This window comes from Anolis sagrei, chromosome 7, assembly GCF_037176765.1.
Source record: "Anolis sagrei isolate rAnoSag1 chromosome 7, rAnoSag1.mat, whole genome shotgun sequence".
NCBI classification, from domain to species: Eukaryota; Metazoa; Chordata; class Lepidosauria; order Squamata; family Dactyloidae; genus Anolis; species Anolis sagrei.
The window spans coordinates 44,774,824-44,787,803 of record NC_090027.1 but is presented as its reverse complement, the minus strand read 5'-3'; the positions used below and the strand labels follow the sequence as shown (position 1 = coordinate 44,787,803).

Below are 12,980 nucleotides of genomic sequence, written 5' to 3'. Positions count from 1 at the left end.
GTGGAGCAGTCTCTTGGAGAAGGTGTATCTAGAGGTTCAGAAGGTTACCTCAGTAGTTATGGCTGAAGACCCTGTGCCACCGGAATATGAAGCCAAGACTGATTGGAGATCAAAACCTCCTTGTGTTGCTTAACAAAAGCCACTGTTCGATTGCGCTCTTTCAGTTATGAATCCAAAATTGCACCCCTCAGAACCCAAATGAAACAAAACAGGCCCCTCATGAAATTCCAGAAAATCTAGTTAGTATTATGTTAGTATTTAGATTGTTTTTCCCCAAGCAAGCGCTCTCTCTATGGGGGTGATGGGGTTGAGCGCAGTCACACTGGCTGCATCACATGCTCTTCACAGGGCTGGTTTTCCATTCTCCTTCCCTGTTGGGATGTTGTTTTGGACTTCAAGTCCCAGGCGTCCACGCCGTCGGCTGCTGAACAGCCACAGCATCTATTTTCCCCCCTGCAAGCGATCTCCTCCTCTCGGTAGGAGAGAAAATGTAAACGAATTCCACAAAATCAGTGCATGAATGAAATGCTCTGAAACTTGGGAAGAATGAGGCCCTATATATGTTGTCTCGTTTTCCAGAAATTCAAAGGGATCCCTCCTGTAGTTTTCTTTTTTTTAAAGGTATTTGTAAAAATTTCCAAAACATCAGTGGATGAGTGAAATGTTCTGAAATCTGGGAGGCTTACATAGAGTCATAGAGTTGGAAGAGACCTCATGGGCCAGCCAGTCCAACCCTCTGTCAGGGGTGCATTCAAAGCACTCCTGACAGATGGCCATCCAGCCTCTGTTTAAAAGCTTTCAAAGAAGGAGCCTTTACCACACTCCGGTGCAGAGAGTTCCACTGCTGAACAGCTCTGACAGTCAGGAAGATCTAACCCTAACCCTAACCCATGTCAGACTACACACAGAAGCCATTGGCATCCACAAGCATGTGGACAATTTCAACAGAAAGGAGGAAATCATGAAAATGAACAAAATCTGGCTACCAGTATTAAAAAAAACTCTAAAATCAGAACAGCACAACAACAGAGAGGAAACAAACAAGGACATCTAATCACCTCTCAACAAAAGATTGCTCCAGACACTGCCAGGCCATCAAATGCTAATCAAGGTGGTCAGTTGAAACATTCCCACCTAGCTCCAGCAGACAAGAGTCCTTTGTCCCACCCTGGTCATTCCACAGATATATGAACCCTTTTTCCTAGTTCCAACAGACCTCACTACCTCTGAGGATGCTTGCCATAGATGCAGGCGAAACGTCAGGAGAAAATGCCTTTAGAACATGGCCATATAGCCCGGAAAAACCTACAACCACCCAGTCAGGAAGTTCCTCCTAATGTTCAGGAGGAATCACCTTTCCTGTAGTTTGAAGCCATGGCTCCATTGCGTCCTAGTCTCCAGGGAAGCAGAAAGGAAGCTTGCTCCCTCCTTCCTGTGGCTTCCTCTAAATCTAAATCTTGTAGGGCAGATTTGCAGTCGTAAATGTGCCCTACAAGTGTCCCAAGTTTCATCCTGTGCAAATGATGACGAAATGGGCTTCTAAAGCCGGCATCCTCAAACTGCGGCCCTCCAACTGTTTGGGCCTTCAATTCCCAGATATCCTGACAATTGACCATGCTCGTTGGGGCCTCCAATGGAACAAAACAGTAACGAAACACAACAAAGTTTTGGAAATTTGGATACGAAACAAAATGCCTCTCCCCCCTCTTTTTGAAAACAAGGGCCACCTGAAATTTGAAACTAATTCAGAACAGATTTCTGCCGTATTGCACACCTCTACTAGCCATCCATTGTGTTCATCCTCTCTACCTTCCATTGAACGGAGTCTACAGCTGTCCAGGCAAAACACATCCATGTTGGTTATCAACTGAAAGGAGCCTCCTCCGTTCCTCCTCTGTTGGGTCTCTCCTCCTCCCTTCTTCCATTTCAATGTGGTCATCGTGGATGAAAATGTCAGGAGAGTGCCGCGTCAACTCTAAATTAACTTGACATTTTACCAGGGACACAAGGAAGGCTCCCCAGAAAGCCGAGATGAAAACAATAAATAATTTGTGGGGACTGAAGGTTAGAGGGAACAACTCCTTTGGCACCAGCTTGCCAAGTGCCTTGGGGAATGTGTTCAGTCCACGGCTGCTGCTGCGACACAGAGAGGCAAATGCGACACGAATCAGAGGGAAGGGTTGGCCGTGGGTCACTTCTGATGTTCCAGACAAAAGTTGGGGGTGGGTTGGGGAGAGAGGCGTGGAAGAGATACGTGCTCCTTCCCGGGAGAATCCGGGATATTTAAGCCCATTTAATGCTCCTAATGCAGGCGTGTTCAAAGAGAATCTCAGACCTATTTATCCTTCCCTGATGATAAAACAAGCTTTTGAATCAACATGTCTAATGGACGCGTAAGAGCTTGTTCAAGCTAATGCGATTCTTCTCTCATCTGCTGTTGATAATTGAAAGAGCGCAATCGAACAGTGGCTTTTGTTAAGCAACACAAGGAGGTTTTGATCTCCAATCAGTCTTGGCTTCAGATTCAGGTGGCCCAGGGTCTTGTTGTTGACGGAATGGACCATACGCAACACTCATCCCAGCTGAAAAATGTCCAGATCTCTTTCTTGAATCATCTAGTGCAGTGTTTCTCAACCTTCCAAATGCCACGACCCCTTAATGCAGTTCTCATGTTGTGGTGACCCCCAACCATAAAATTATTTCCGTTGCTACTTCATAACTGCAATTTTGCTCCTGTTGTGAACCGTAATGTAAATATCTGATATGCAGGATTTATTTTCATTCACTGGACGGAACTTGGCACAAATACCTGATATGCCCAAATCTGAATATTGGTGGGGTTGGGGGGGGGGGGGGAGAGAGAGATTGATTTTGCCATTTGGGAGTTGAAGTTGCTATGATTTATAGTTAACCTACAATCAAAAAGCACTCTGAACTCCACCAACGATGAAATTGAACCAAACTTGGCACACAGAACTCTCACCACAAACAGAAAATACTGGAATGGTTTGGTGAGCATTGACATTGAGTTTGGGAGTTGTAGTTCACCTACATCCAGAGAGCACTGTGGACTCAAACAATAATGGATTTCGACCAAAATATGCCCAAATGTGCACAGTGCCGGAGTTTGGGAAAAATAGACCTTGGCACTTGGCAGTTGTGGCTGCTGGGATTTATAGTTCACTTACATTCAAAGAATATTCTCAACTCCAAACTTCCCACACAGAAGCCCCATGACCAACAGAAAATACTGTGTTTTCTGGTGGTCTTTGGCGACCCCTCTGATACCCCCTGGTGACCCTCCCAGGGGTCCCAACCCCCAGGTTGAGAAATGCTGATCTAGTGATAAATTCCACATATATGACTAAGACCGGGATCTCTTTCCACTCCCTGTTTCCCATCATGGCCAAACGAACCCTTCCAAAAAGCCTCCAAGAAGGGCAAGAAAGCAAGAATCCGGGCTCTTGCACCTCACCAACTCGTATTTCATGGAACTTGGACTCTAAACCCATGAGGCCATATTGACATGATTATGGTAAACACAGCATGGGCAGAAAATACTACTTTTTAGAACTATATCTCCCAGATTTCCTTAGAAAACTTCCGCTGAAATTTAGTTGAAATTAATGCGACTTACGAATTGTGTCCAAAATTTTGCACACCTCTAATAGCTAGTAGCCATCCGGCCCGGGGGATTCTCCTGACTTGGGTTTTGTTCTGGTTTCTTTCTTAGTACAGTAAGCTATCAGTTAACCAGAACCCATGGGGTGGGTGCGAGATGCATGTCGTTTCTGGTTGCTTGAGACTGACTATTAAGAATAGTATTCGTAGTGATATTCATATCCCGCTTCTTCTCGCCCAGAGGAGACTCAAAGCGGCAAATGCTAAAAATCATGAAGTATGCCTAACTAATACTAGATGCCATTCTATACCAAATCATATGTACTCTGTGTTGATATTGAAATGCAGCCATTAAAAGCAAATTAAGGCAAATTTAACTTCATGTAACCCAGTTTTACTGCATTAGAAGAACAGCCCGTAATTTTATTTAATTGAGGGTTAAATTTGATATTATTTTGATTTTTATCTAAGTTTACGAATTGGGCTGAAGTCCTTGTGGTCTCTTCCAAGTCTAAGATTCTGTGATTCTAATTTGTTGCGGGGAGGGGGTTGCCGGTTGCTTGAGTTCTGGTTAACCTGGTCTTTCTGGAGGGTCCTAAAAAGGTCATCCCAAAGGGTCTCCAGTCTAAATTGCTTGCGGCTCTTCTTGCTTGCTCTACAGGTAGAACTGAGCCCATATATATCCCAATAGAGCTCTGTTTTAGCATTGCAGGTGCCTCAGACGGGCTCTCTTGCTCACCCAAACCATTCATTCTGCAACACATTTGGACTTGGTAGGGAGACACGGTTGCCATGCAATCCATTGCATTGGCAGTGTGCAAAGAGTGTGTTTTCCATGACGCTCCTTGCAAGGGGCATTTCCGGTCTAAATGGAGAGGAAAGCCTGGAGAGAGAGAGAGAGAGATTGCTGTGTGGAGCGAAGCATTAAATCTCAGCCCAATATGCAGCGCCACGCTTCGGAAAATAATTTTGCATGCAACACAAAGCCCCTAAACGGACCCAGATTGTTTTTGGGAAACATCTGGTCTGCAAATGAAGGGATCTCGTGGGTGCCGTATGAACCGGCCGCTCGGCAGAACACTTCCTTCCGAAGGCTGCTCTCGGAAATGATGCTTTTCAAAGCGCAGTGACAGCAGAGCAGGATTCGAGCCCTTGCCACTCCTTTGGGGCGACTTAGGAAGTCCTCCTTTTTTCTCCAACCTCTTTCTGGGTCTCCTTTGTCCTATGCTTCATTCTGGTGCTCCATTTGAATGAAATGGAGTACGGATAGGACAACGTTGGGTCGGTGAGGTGTTGACCCTATTTTGCTTTCTGAAACCCCATAAAAGTTTTGAAATGCAGGCAGTTTCCCCCCATTCCCCATTACTAAACATCTGAGATACATCTGGAAGGTTAAAGAGCCTTAGAATTAAACCAGGCGTGGACAACCTTGGGCCTTCCCTCCAGGTGTTTTGGACTACATCTCCCACAACGTGGGTATGCAAATGATCCCTTGATTGACAGATGATCCCTTGATTGAAGTGTCCAGTTCCAACAGGACAAAGGCATAGGCCAACTTTGGCCATCCAGGTCTTTTGGGCTCCCACAACGTGGGTATGCAGCTGATCCTTTGATTGACTGATGATCCCTTGATAAATGATCCCTTGATTAAAGTGTCCAGTTCCAAGAGGACAAAGGCATGGGCCTACTTGGGTCCTGCAGGTATTTTGGACCTCAACTCCTACCATTCCCTTGATTGAAGTGTCCAGTTCCAACAGGACAAAGGCATGGGCCAACTTGGGCCCTCCCTCCAGGTGTTTTGGACTCCCACAACGTGGGTATGCAGATGATCCCTTGATTGAGTGATGATCTCTTGAGGGATGATCCCATGATTATAGTGTCCAGTTCCAACAGGACAAAGGCATGGGCCAACTTGGGCCCTCCCTCCAGGTGTTTTGGACTCCCACAACATGGGTATGCAGATGATCCCTTGATTGACTGATGATCCCTTGAGAGATGATCCCTTGATTGAAGTGTCCAGTTCCAAGAGGAGAAAAGTGTGGGCCAACTTGAGTCCTGCAGGTATTTTGGACTTCAACTCCCACCATTCCCTTGATTGAAGTGTCCAGTTCCAACATGACAAAGGCATGGGCCAACTTGGGCCCTCCCTCCAGGTGTTTTGGAATCCCACAATGTGGGTATGCCGATGATCCCTCGATTGACTGATGATCGCATGACAGATGATCCCTTGATTGAAGTGTTTGGTTCCAAGAGGACAGAGGCATGGGCCAACTCAGGCCCTACACGTGTTTTGGACTTCAACTCCCACCATTCCTAACAGCCTCAGGCTCCTTCTTTTTCCAGGCTTAAGCGGCTGAGTGGGAAAAGGAAGGGGCCTGAGGCTGTTAGGAATGGTGGGAGTTGAAGTCCAAAACACCTGGAAGTAAGGCCCAAGTTGGCCATGACCCGGGTTAAACCCTTCAGCTCCAGAATGAGGTCTCTTCCAGCCCATTTTCTCTTCTGGTGGACGGCACGACCCAGGTAGGTGATCAATACGCAAAGGTGTTTGGTGCAGAAGGCAACACCCAACATTATTATTCTTGACTGTGTATTATTTAGCATCTCTAGACTGACAGTAGCTCATGGCAGAGGCTCAACTTTGCAGAGCAACATTCAGTGTTTTGGGTTGGGGAGTTCGGATTGGTTTATTTTAATCACGTCCTTGGGTTTTTCTGTTCTCCTCGATGGAGACCGTTTCTGTTGGAAACGACGGACTCATTTTACGGATTAGCTTTTAAAACCCTTGGTCCTTCTCACTCAGCACACAGTTTTGTGTTGGAGAGGAGCCATCTGAAGAGATTAGGAGGCGCCACGGAGGAGTTGGAACGCGGCTGTTTCAACCGAGTGTTGGCCAGCTGTCTTGCAGAATGTGGGTTGCGTGTTGTATGCATGCACGGGTATTGATGCATTGATTCAGGCCAGCATTGTGTTGGTATATTGGGTCCTGCAGGTATTTTGGACGTCAACTCCCAACATTCCCTTGATTGAAGTGTTCAGTTCCAACATGACAAAGGCATGGGCCAACTTGGGCCCTCCCTCCACGTGTTTTGGACTCCTACAACATGGGTATGCAGATGATCCCTTGATTGACTGATGATCCCATGACAGATCATCCCTTGATTGAAGTGTTCAGTTCCAAGAGGACAAAGTCTCCTGTCCAAGTTGCACATCAGTCACTAAGGAAAGTCAATGTGGTTTTTCCAGGAAGAAGGCTGAGGGCTCCATGCCACTGTATCTTGAATGCCTTGGCTTCCAGAAGGTCCTTGAGAAGGCTTCCTGGGAAAATCCCTTGAGTTTGGACCATTCTCTCCATTGCCTTTTCCCCTTGCTAGGAAGTTTCACTTGCGTTGAAATAGGCGACATCCAAAGTTGTGGACAGTGTCCAACTCCCTCTTCTTCTCCCCCTCCATCCATAGCATCTTCTGCACCTTGATGGAGGCAATATATTTGGTCTTTTGAGCATTAAGTATTGATCTGTGGAGAGTGTTAGATGGAACGGGTGGTTGGAACACTCTTCCGTGCCTAATAAATTTTGTTTAGTGCTGCTACTTTGCACAGAGCAGCGTTGGGTCATTCTATGTTTGTATATCATCTTTGTGCCCTTAGTGCTATAGAACGGACTTTCCCTCCCTTTTCTTTCTCCTGTTTTGGATCACTTTCTTGTTGATGAACTCTGTAATATCTCTTCCTTGGAAGCCTTAGACACGTGGGCACCGGTTGGTCCTCTTTGCGGAATTACGGGGCAGGGATTATTCTGAGTGTCCTTGTTGCCTTCTGCAAACGAAGCCATTCTTCCCAGGGCATCACTGTAAAAGTGCCTTAAAGGGGTTTCCCACCCAAAATGCAACCCAACCCACTCTTCTCCAAGACCTGGCCTCTGCTAATCCATGGGGGGAATCTGGGTTGGACTTGGGCCCTTTTAACCCATAACTGCTTTGTTTCCTGCCGCGACCATCCAGCCCATCTGCTAATCATAACTTTGCCATTCCAGCTGCAGCCAACATGGTGTTGTTTGACGCTGAATATCCGTTTCGCCCTTAACTTGCTTGAGAACTTTGCGTTCCATTTTGTTTGGTTTCTTTTCTTTTTTTGTCCGTTCCCTGCTGATCTCTGTCCCGGAATGGGAAAAGCGAGCTGCACTGTCCACCCAGAACCATTTTCCTTGACTAATCCTCTTTTTCCAGCACGTGAACAGAAGTTGGCGGTCCGCAAGAATTGCCTTCTCAAAGCGGAAGCGTGCAAAGCTCTTCCCACCCACCCACCCCCAAAAAAGGAAAACCCCAAATCAGTTGATCATTTGGTGGGGAAAGCAAGATGAAATTGCAGGAGTTGTTACAATGTAATGTCCGGAGTGTTTAATGGTGCCACCCCCATATTGAACCTATATCAACATGAATGAAGCTCTCCTTGGGGTTAAGAGTGAGCCCACCCCATCCCAAATCTCCCTCTTAACTTCTTCAGGACCACAGTGTTGGCCAAACTCCAAGCATAGGGTACACTTGGGCCTACTAGTTGGTCTGTGTTGAAACGGAGGGTGAGAAATGCCAGAGGTGAACTGATATTGTAAAAAACATGATACAAGTGCCTATTTCTATTGTCCTCTCCCCGTCTGTAAGTATTGTGCATTTCTCCCCATGTGGGTAATATACGTGTATTGACTTGTTGTGTCTGGTCCTTTGCTCTGGAAAGGTAAACATGCACTCTTCCGTGGTTCAGTCTCTAAAGGAGAGCATTCCTTCCTCCCTCTTAAGTGGAATATTAGGCCCTCGTTGGATATGGAGAACCAAATGGAGCAATCGACTCCATGGAGTGGTCTTCGGTTACCATAAAGGCTCAAGTCCTAGGATAGTTGGTTGGCTGAATTGCTTGTCCCAGAGCCTTGCATACAGGTCTGCCTTCGTTCATTGAAACATTGCCTATGCTGATCTAAACCCAGGCCAACCAGGCCTTCCCTTGAAGCCCGTGGATCTTCGGAAATACCATAATGCCTTCCCAACCAAGTGGCTTCAAACCGTTGCTTTGGGGCAGCTGTTGGAGTTTTGTAAACAATGAAAATGTGGAGGCATTTTGGGACTTTGGAGGCAACATTTTCAGGTCTGAAGTGGCTTCCTGTCACTAAAGAAAATTATCCTGGCGCTTTAAAAGGAGCAAAAAGGTTCCAGAATGCCCTCCTAGGGACATTCTGGTGCCAAGAACGTGATTCCCGGGACCTCACATTGGGAGATACTCCGTTCCTATCAGTATGCATCCTGTATCTTTTTAGGACTGGACGGACACTGCATTCCATCGGGATGCGCACTCACCCCCATCACACCCAATTCTCTTCCATTTTGGAAATATTGCGCTTTGATCCCATGGAAGGCTGGCTCCTCCCAATCTGTTTACATGCCATCCTGGGACACGTTTTTGCAATTTTATTTTTCTAATCTTGCGCAGTGACACAGCCTGGAAGTCCCGAACGACCGAACTTGCAAGATTTGAGCCGACGAAATGTGTTCAGATTTTGCAGATTTCGGAAACTGCCTCGGAATCATATCAAAATTTGAAAAACACGATTAGAATCCTCTGTGCTATTACTTCTGTTTCTGCAACGTTTCACAGACGGATTACTGACAGAATGGGACAAAAGTCATGTGATACGATCCCTTCAGAATCGTGTCCAAAGAGCCTCGTGAACGGAGTATATCCTAATGTGATGAGGTCCCCGGATGCCACAAAAATGGCTCCTCTTTGGTGTTCCTTGCTGAGTACTTGGATGTCATGCCTGGGGACAGAGTTAACATAGATACATCCCAGTCCTATAACAGTAGACTATGGGCATCTACTGGGATGGAGCTGCAGACGTTCCTAGTCTCCTGCTGTAATAGGATGGCAGGCCATTGCCTCTCTGCCCAGATCCAGGCATGATTGTACAAGGATTCTTACATGATTATCTAAATCAGAAAAGGTTGAGTTGGTCTGTATGGGAAACATGGCTATCTGTTTACATAAAGCCAAGGAGAACCCAAGTGGAAGTCCAAGATGCCTCCAGAGATATTCTTTTGGGGAACGAACCCCACAGACGGTGCAGGATGAGGGCTCCAAGTCCAGAGATGGAAAAGGACGTCTCCTTTGCTCACGGGACGCAAGATAGAAGACCGCCCGGGCCTTTTCCCAGGTTTGGCGCCATCAGACAAATCCCAGCCTCCAGCTGGAAGTAGGTTTAGCAACCCATCAGCCCTTGAGGCTCCCACTCTTTTCATTTGCTGTAAAACATCCCCAGAACAGCCGGGCTGTTTTGTTTTACGAGCCGCATTCCTAGCAACAGGGATCCCCAGAAATGCTCTTTGGAATCGAACCACCGCCGCCTCGAAATGGGAATCTTTGCGGAGAGCAGAGCGGGTTTCTTTGCAAAGATGGGGTGTCTCTGTCTCTCTTTCCCCCGCTTTCCGCACTCTGCATGGCTTGCCAAAGGCAAGGCATCGCTCCTTTCCCTGCAAACCCGTGAATGCCGCTGCTGCTCCGGGGACATTCACCCCAAGTCGACCTGGCATGGGTGCTTTCTCGGACAAAGCCGGATGCAAAAGGCTGGGTTGCATCCGCGGGCGTCCTTTGCATGAGGAAGCCGGGTAGCCAAGGCTATGCCTCGAAAGCATAGCAAGCAAAGGGGGGTGTGCATTTGGCAAAGGCAATGTCTGAATGGATGAAAGCTTTTTCCTGGGCTGCACTCTGCTTTCTGGGGAGATTATCACACGACGCTGTCGAAGCGCTGCTATGGCCGCCTCCCACGACATCCTGGGATTTGCAGTTTAGTAAGATCAAGGGGAATGTTAAAGATCCCTCCCTACACTGCAAATCCCAGGATTCCGTGGGAAGCAGCCATAGGATGAGAAACGGAGTTGCAACGCCGTGACAGCGTTGTGTGATTGTCTCCATTGTCCGGAGCGCTTTTTCTCTCCTTGCAAGAGCTTTACCGCTCCGGCGTTTCCTCCCCACTTTGCATGTCTCCCTAACGCTCCACAAAACAACAACACTGTTGGCAGAAAGAACAGAAGCAAAAGAACCCCGAACCCAAGCAAGCGGGGGGCCCTTTTCTCCCTTTGGACCCCTGCTCCCCCTTTTCCAGGCTCACGGCTTTGTAAATAAGCTCAAAGGCATGTCTCTTTACAAACAGTGCAACTCACTTCAAATGCTTTTTGCCTTTCATTTTTATTATTATTATTATTATTATTATTATTATTATTATTATTATTGCTTGTCACGCAATTGTTCTTTGAAGGCTTGCTCATATATTATCTGTTTCCATTTTTTTTCCATTTCCCTTTTTTTGCATGCCGTCCCTCCTGTCTCTTCCTTCCCTCCAAAATCCTCTGTTCCCGTGTGTAGACACAACGGCGGAGACAGAACCGGCGGTTCACGGTTGGTATTGCATTCCTGTTCTTACCTTTTTCTCTCTCTCAGCAGCAGCAAGAGCAGAGCTGAGTGGCAACGCAAGCCTTTGGGGGGAGAAACCACGCAGGATTTGGGGTGGGGTGGGCATGGAACAACAACAACAATAATAGTGATACAAGTTTGGGCAGAATCGCAGATCAAGTGGGCTGATCCAGCCTGCAAGCCATAACATTTCCAGGCTTTGAAAGGATTCTGAAAGTTGCCTCCTCCTATTTACATATCTAAGATACGGCATTGCAATCTGTACAGTGTTCTATTCCACATTCAAACACAATTGTGGGTCATCCCATGGATCAATGTGATGATACAAGTTGGACAGAATCGTAGATCAAGTGGGTTAATCCACTCTCCAAGCTGTAACATTCCCAGTCTTGGAAAGGATGCTTTGCCTTTGATTAAGAAAGTTGCATTGTCCTATTAACGTATCTTGAGATACGGCATTGCAATCCGTACAGTCTTCTATTCCACATTCAAACTCCATTGTGGGTCAGCCCATGGTCCAATGTGATGATACAAGTTGGACAGAATCGTAGATCAAGTGGGTTCATCCACTCTGCAAGCTGTAACATTCCTAGTCTTGGAAAGGATGCCTCACCTTTGATTCAGAAAGTTGCATTGCCCTATTAACATATCTTGAGATATGGCATTGCAAGTCCATACAGTCTTCTATTCCACATTCAAACTCAATTGTGGGTCAGCTCATCATCCAATGTAATGATACAAGTTGGGCAGAATTGCAGATCAAGTGGGTTAATCCGCTCTCCAAGCTGTAACATATCCAGTCTTGGAAAGGATGCCTCACCTTTGATTCAGAAAGTTGCATTGCCCTATTAACATATCTTAAGCTATTATTATTATTATTATTATTATTATTATTATTATTATTATTATTGTTATCTTTATTTGTATCCCGCTAGCATCTCCCAAAGGACTCGATGCGGCTTCCAAAGGCCAAGGCCTAAAAACACAACAATACACAGCCTAAAGCAAATTAAAAACAGTTAAAGCAATATTAAACAACAAGCAATAAAACAATACACCAAGACACAATAAAACTATGGCATTGCAAGTCCATACAGTCTTCTATTCCACATTCAAACTCTGTTATGGGTCAGCCCATGGTCCAATGTGATGATACAAGTTGGACAGAACCGCAGATCAAGTGGGTCAATCCACTCTGCAAGCTGTAACATTCCCAGTCTTGGAAAGGATGCTTCGCCTTGGATTTGGAAAGTTGCATTGTCCTATTAACATATCTTAAGATATGGCATTGCACGTCCATACAGTCTTCTATTCCACATTCAAACTCCATTGTGGGTCAGCCCATGGTCCAATGTGATGAGACAAGTTGGACAGAATCGCAGATCAAGTAGGTTAATCCACTCTCCAAGCTGTAACATTTCCAGGCTTTGAAAGGATTCTGAACATTGCATTGTCCTATTAACATATCTTAAGACTTGGCATTGCAAGTCCATACAGTCTTCTATTCCACATTCAAACTCCACTGTCGGTCAGCTCATTGTCCAATCTCACAATCTCTTGTTCTATTTGTCCATCTATTTTTCAAATATCCCTAAAATTTACCAATTAGTCCCATCACACGTTGTAAACAAATGTGTGGGTCAGTAGATAGAAACTTAACTACCTGCCATTAATGTATTATTAACAGTTTTTTTGTGTTGTATTGTCGATGGCTTTCATGGCCAGAATCACTGGGTTGATGTAGGTTTTTTTGGGCTGTATGGCCATGTTCTAGAGCAGTGGTTCTCAACCTGGGGTCCCCAGATGTTTTTGGCCTTCAACTCCCAGAAATCCTAACAGCTGGTAAACTGGCTGGGATTTCTGGGAGTTGTAGGCCAAAACACCTGGAGACCCACAGGTTGAGAACC

At 46.0% G+C, this 12,980-nt stretch overlaps 1 protein-coding gene across 9 annotated transcripts in view; it reads left to right on the top strand.

The window, feature by feature from the left end:
• Nucleotides 1-12,980, top strand: part of CADM1 (cell adhesion molecule 1) — a 537,468-nt gene that overhangs the window by 479,186 nt on the left and 45,302 nt on the right. For 7 of the 9 annotated variants that reach the window (XM_060787006.2, XM_060787003.2, XM_060787000.2 and 4 more), the window contains one exon: nt 11,026-11,058. The exons of the other annotated variants lie outside the window; for them this stretch is intronic. In XM_060787006.2, the coding sequence (XP_060642989.2) occupies nt 11,026-11,058 (33 nt within the window). The remainder of the gene's footprint in view (nt 1-11,025; nt 11,059-12,980) is intronic. 9 annotated transcript variants of the gene reach the window in all.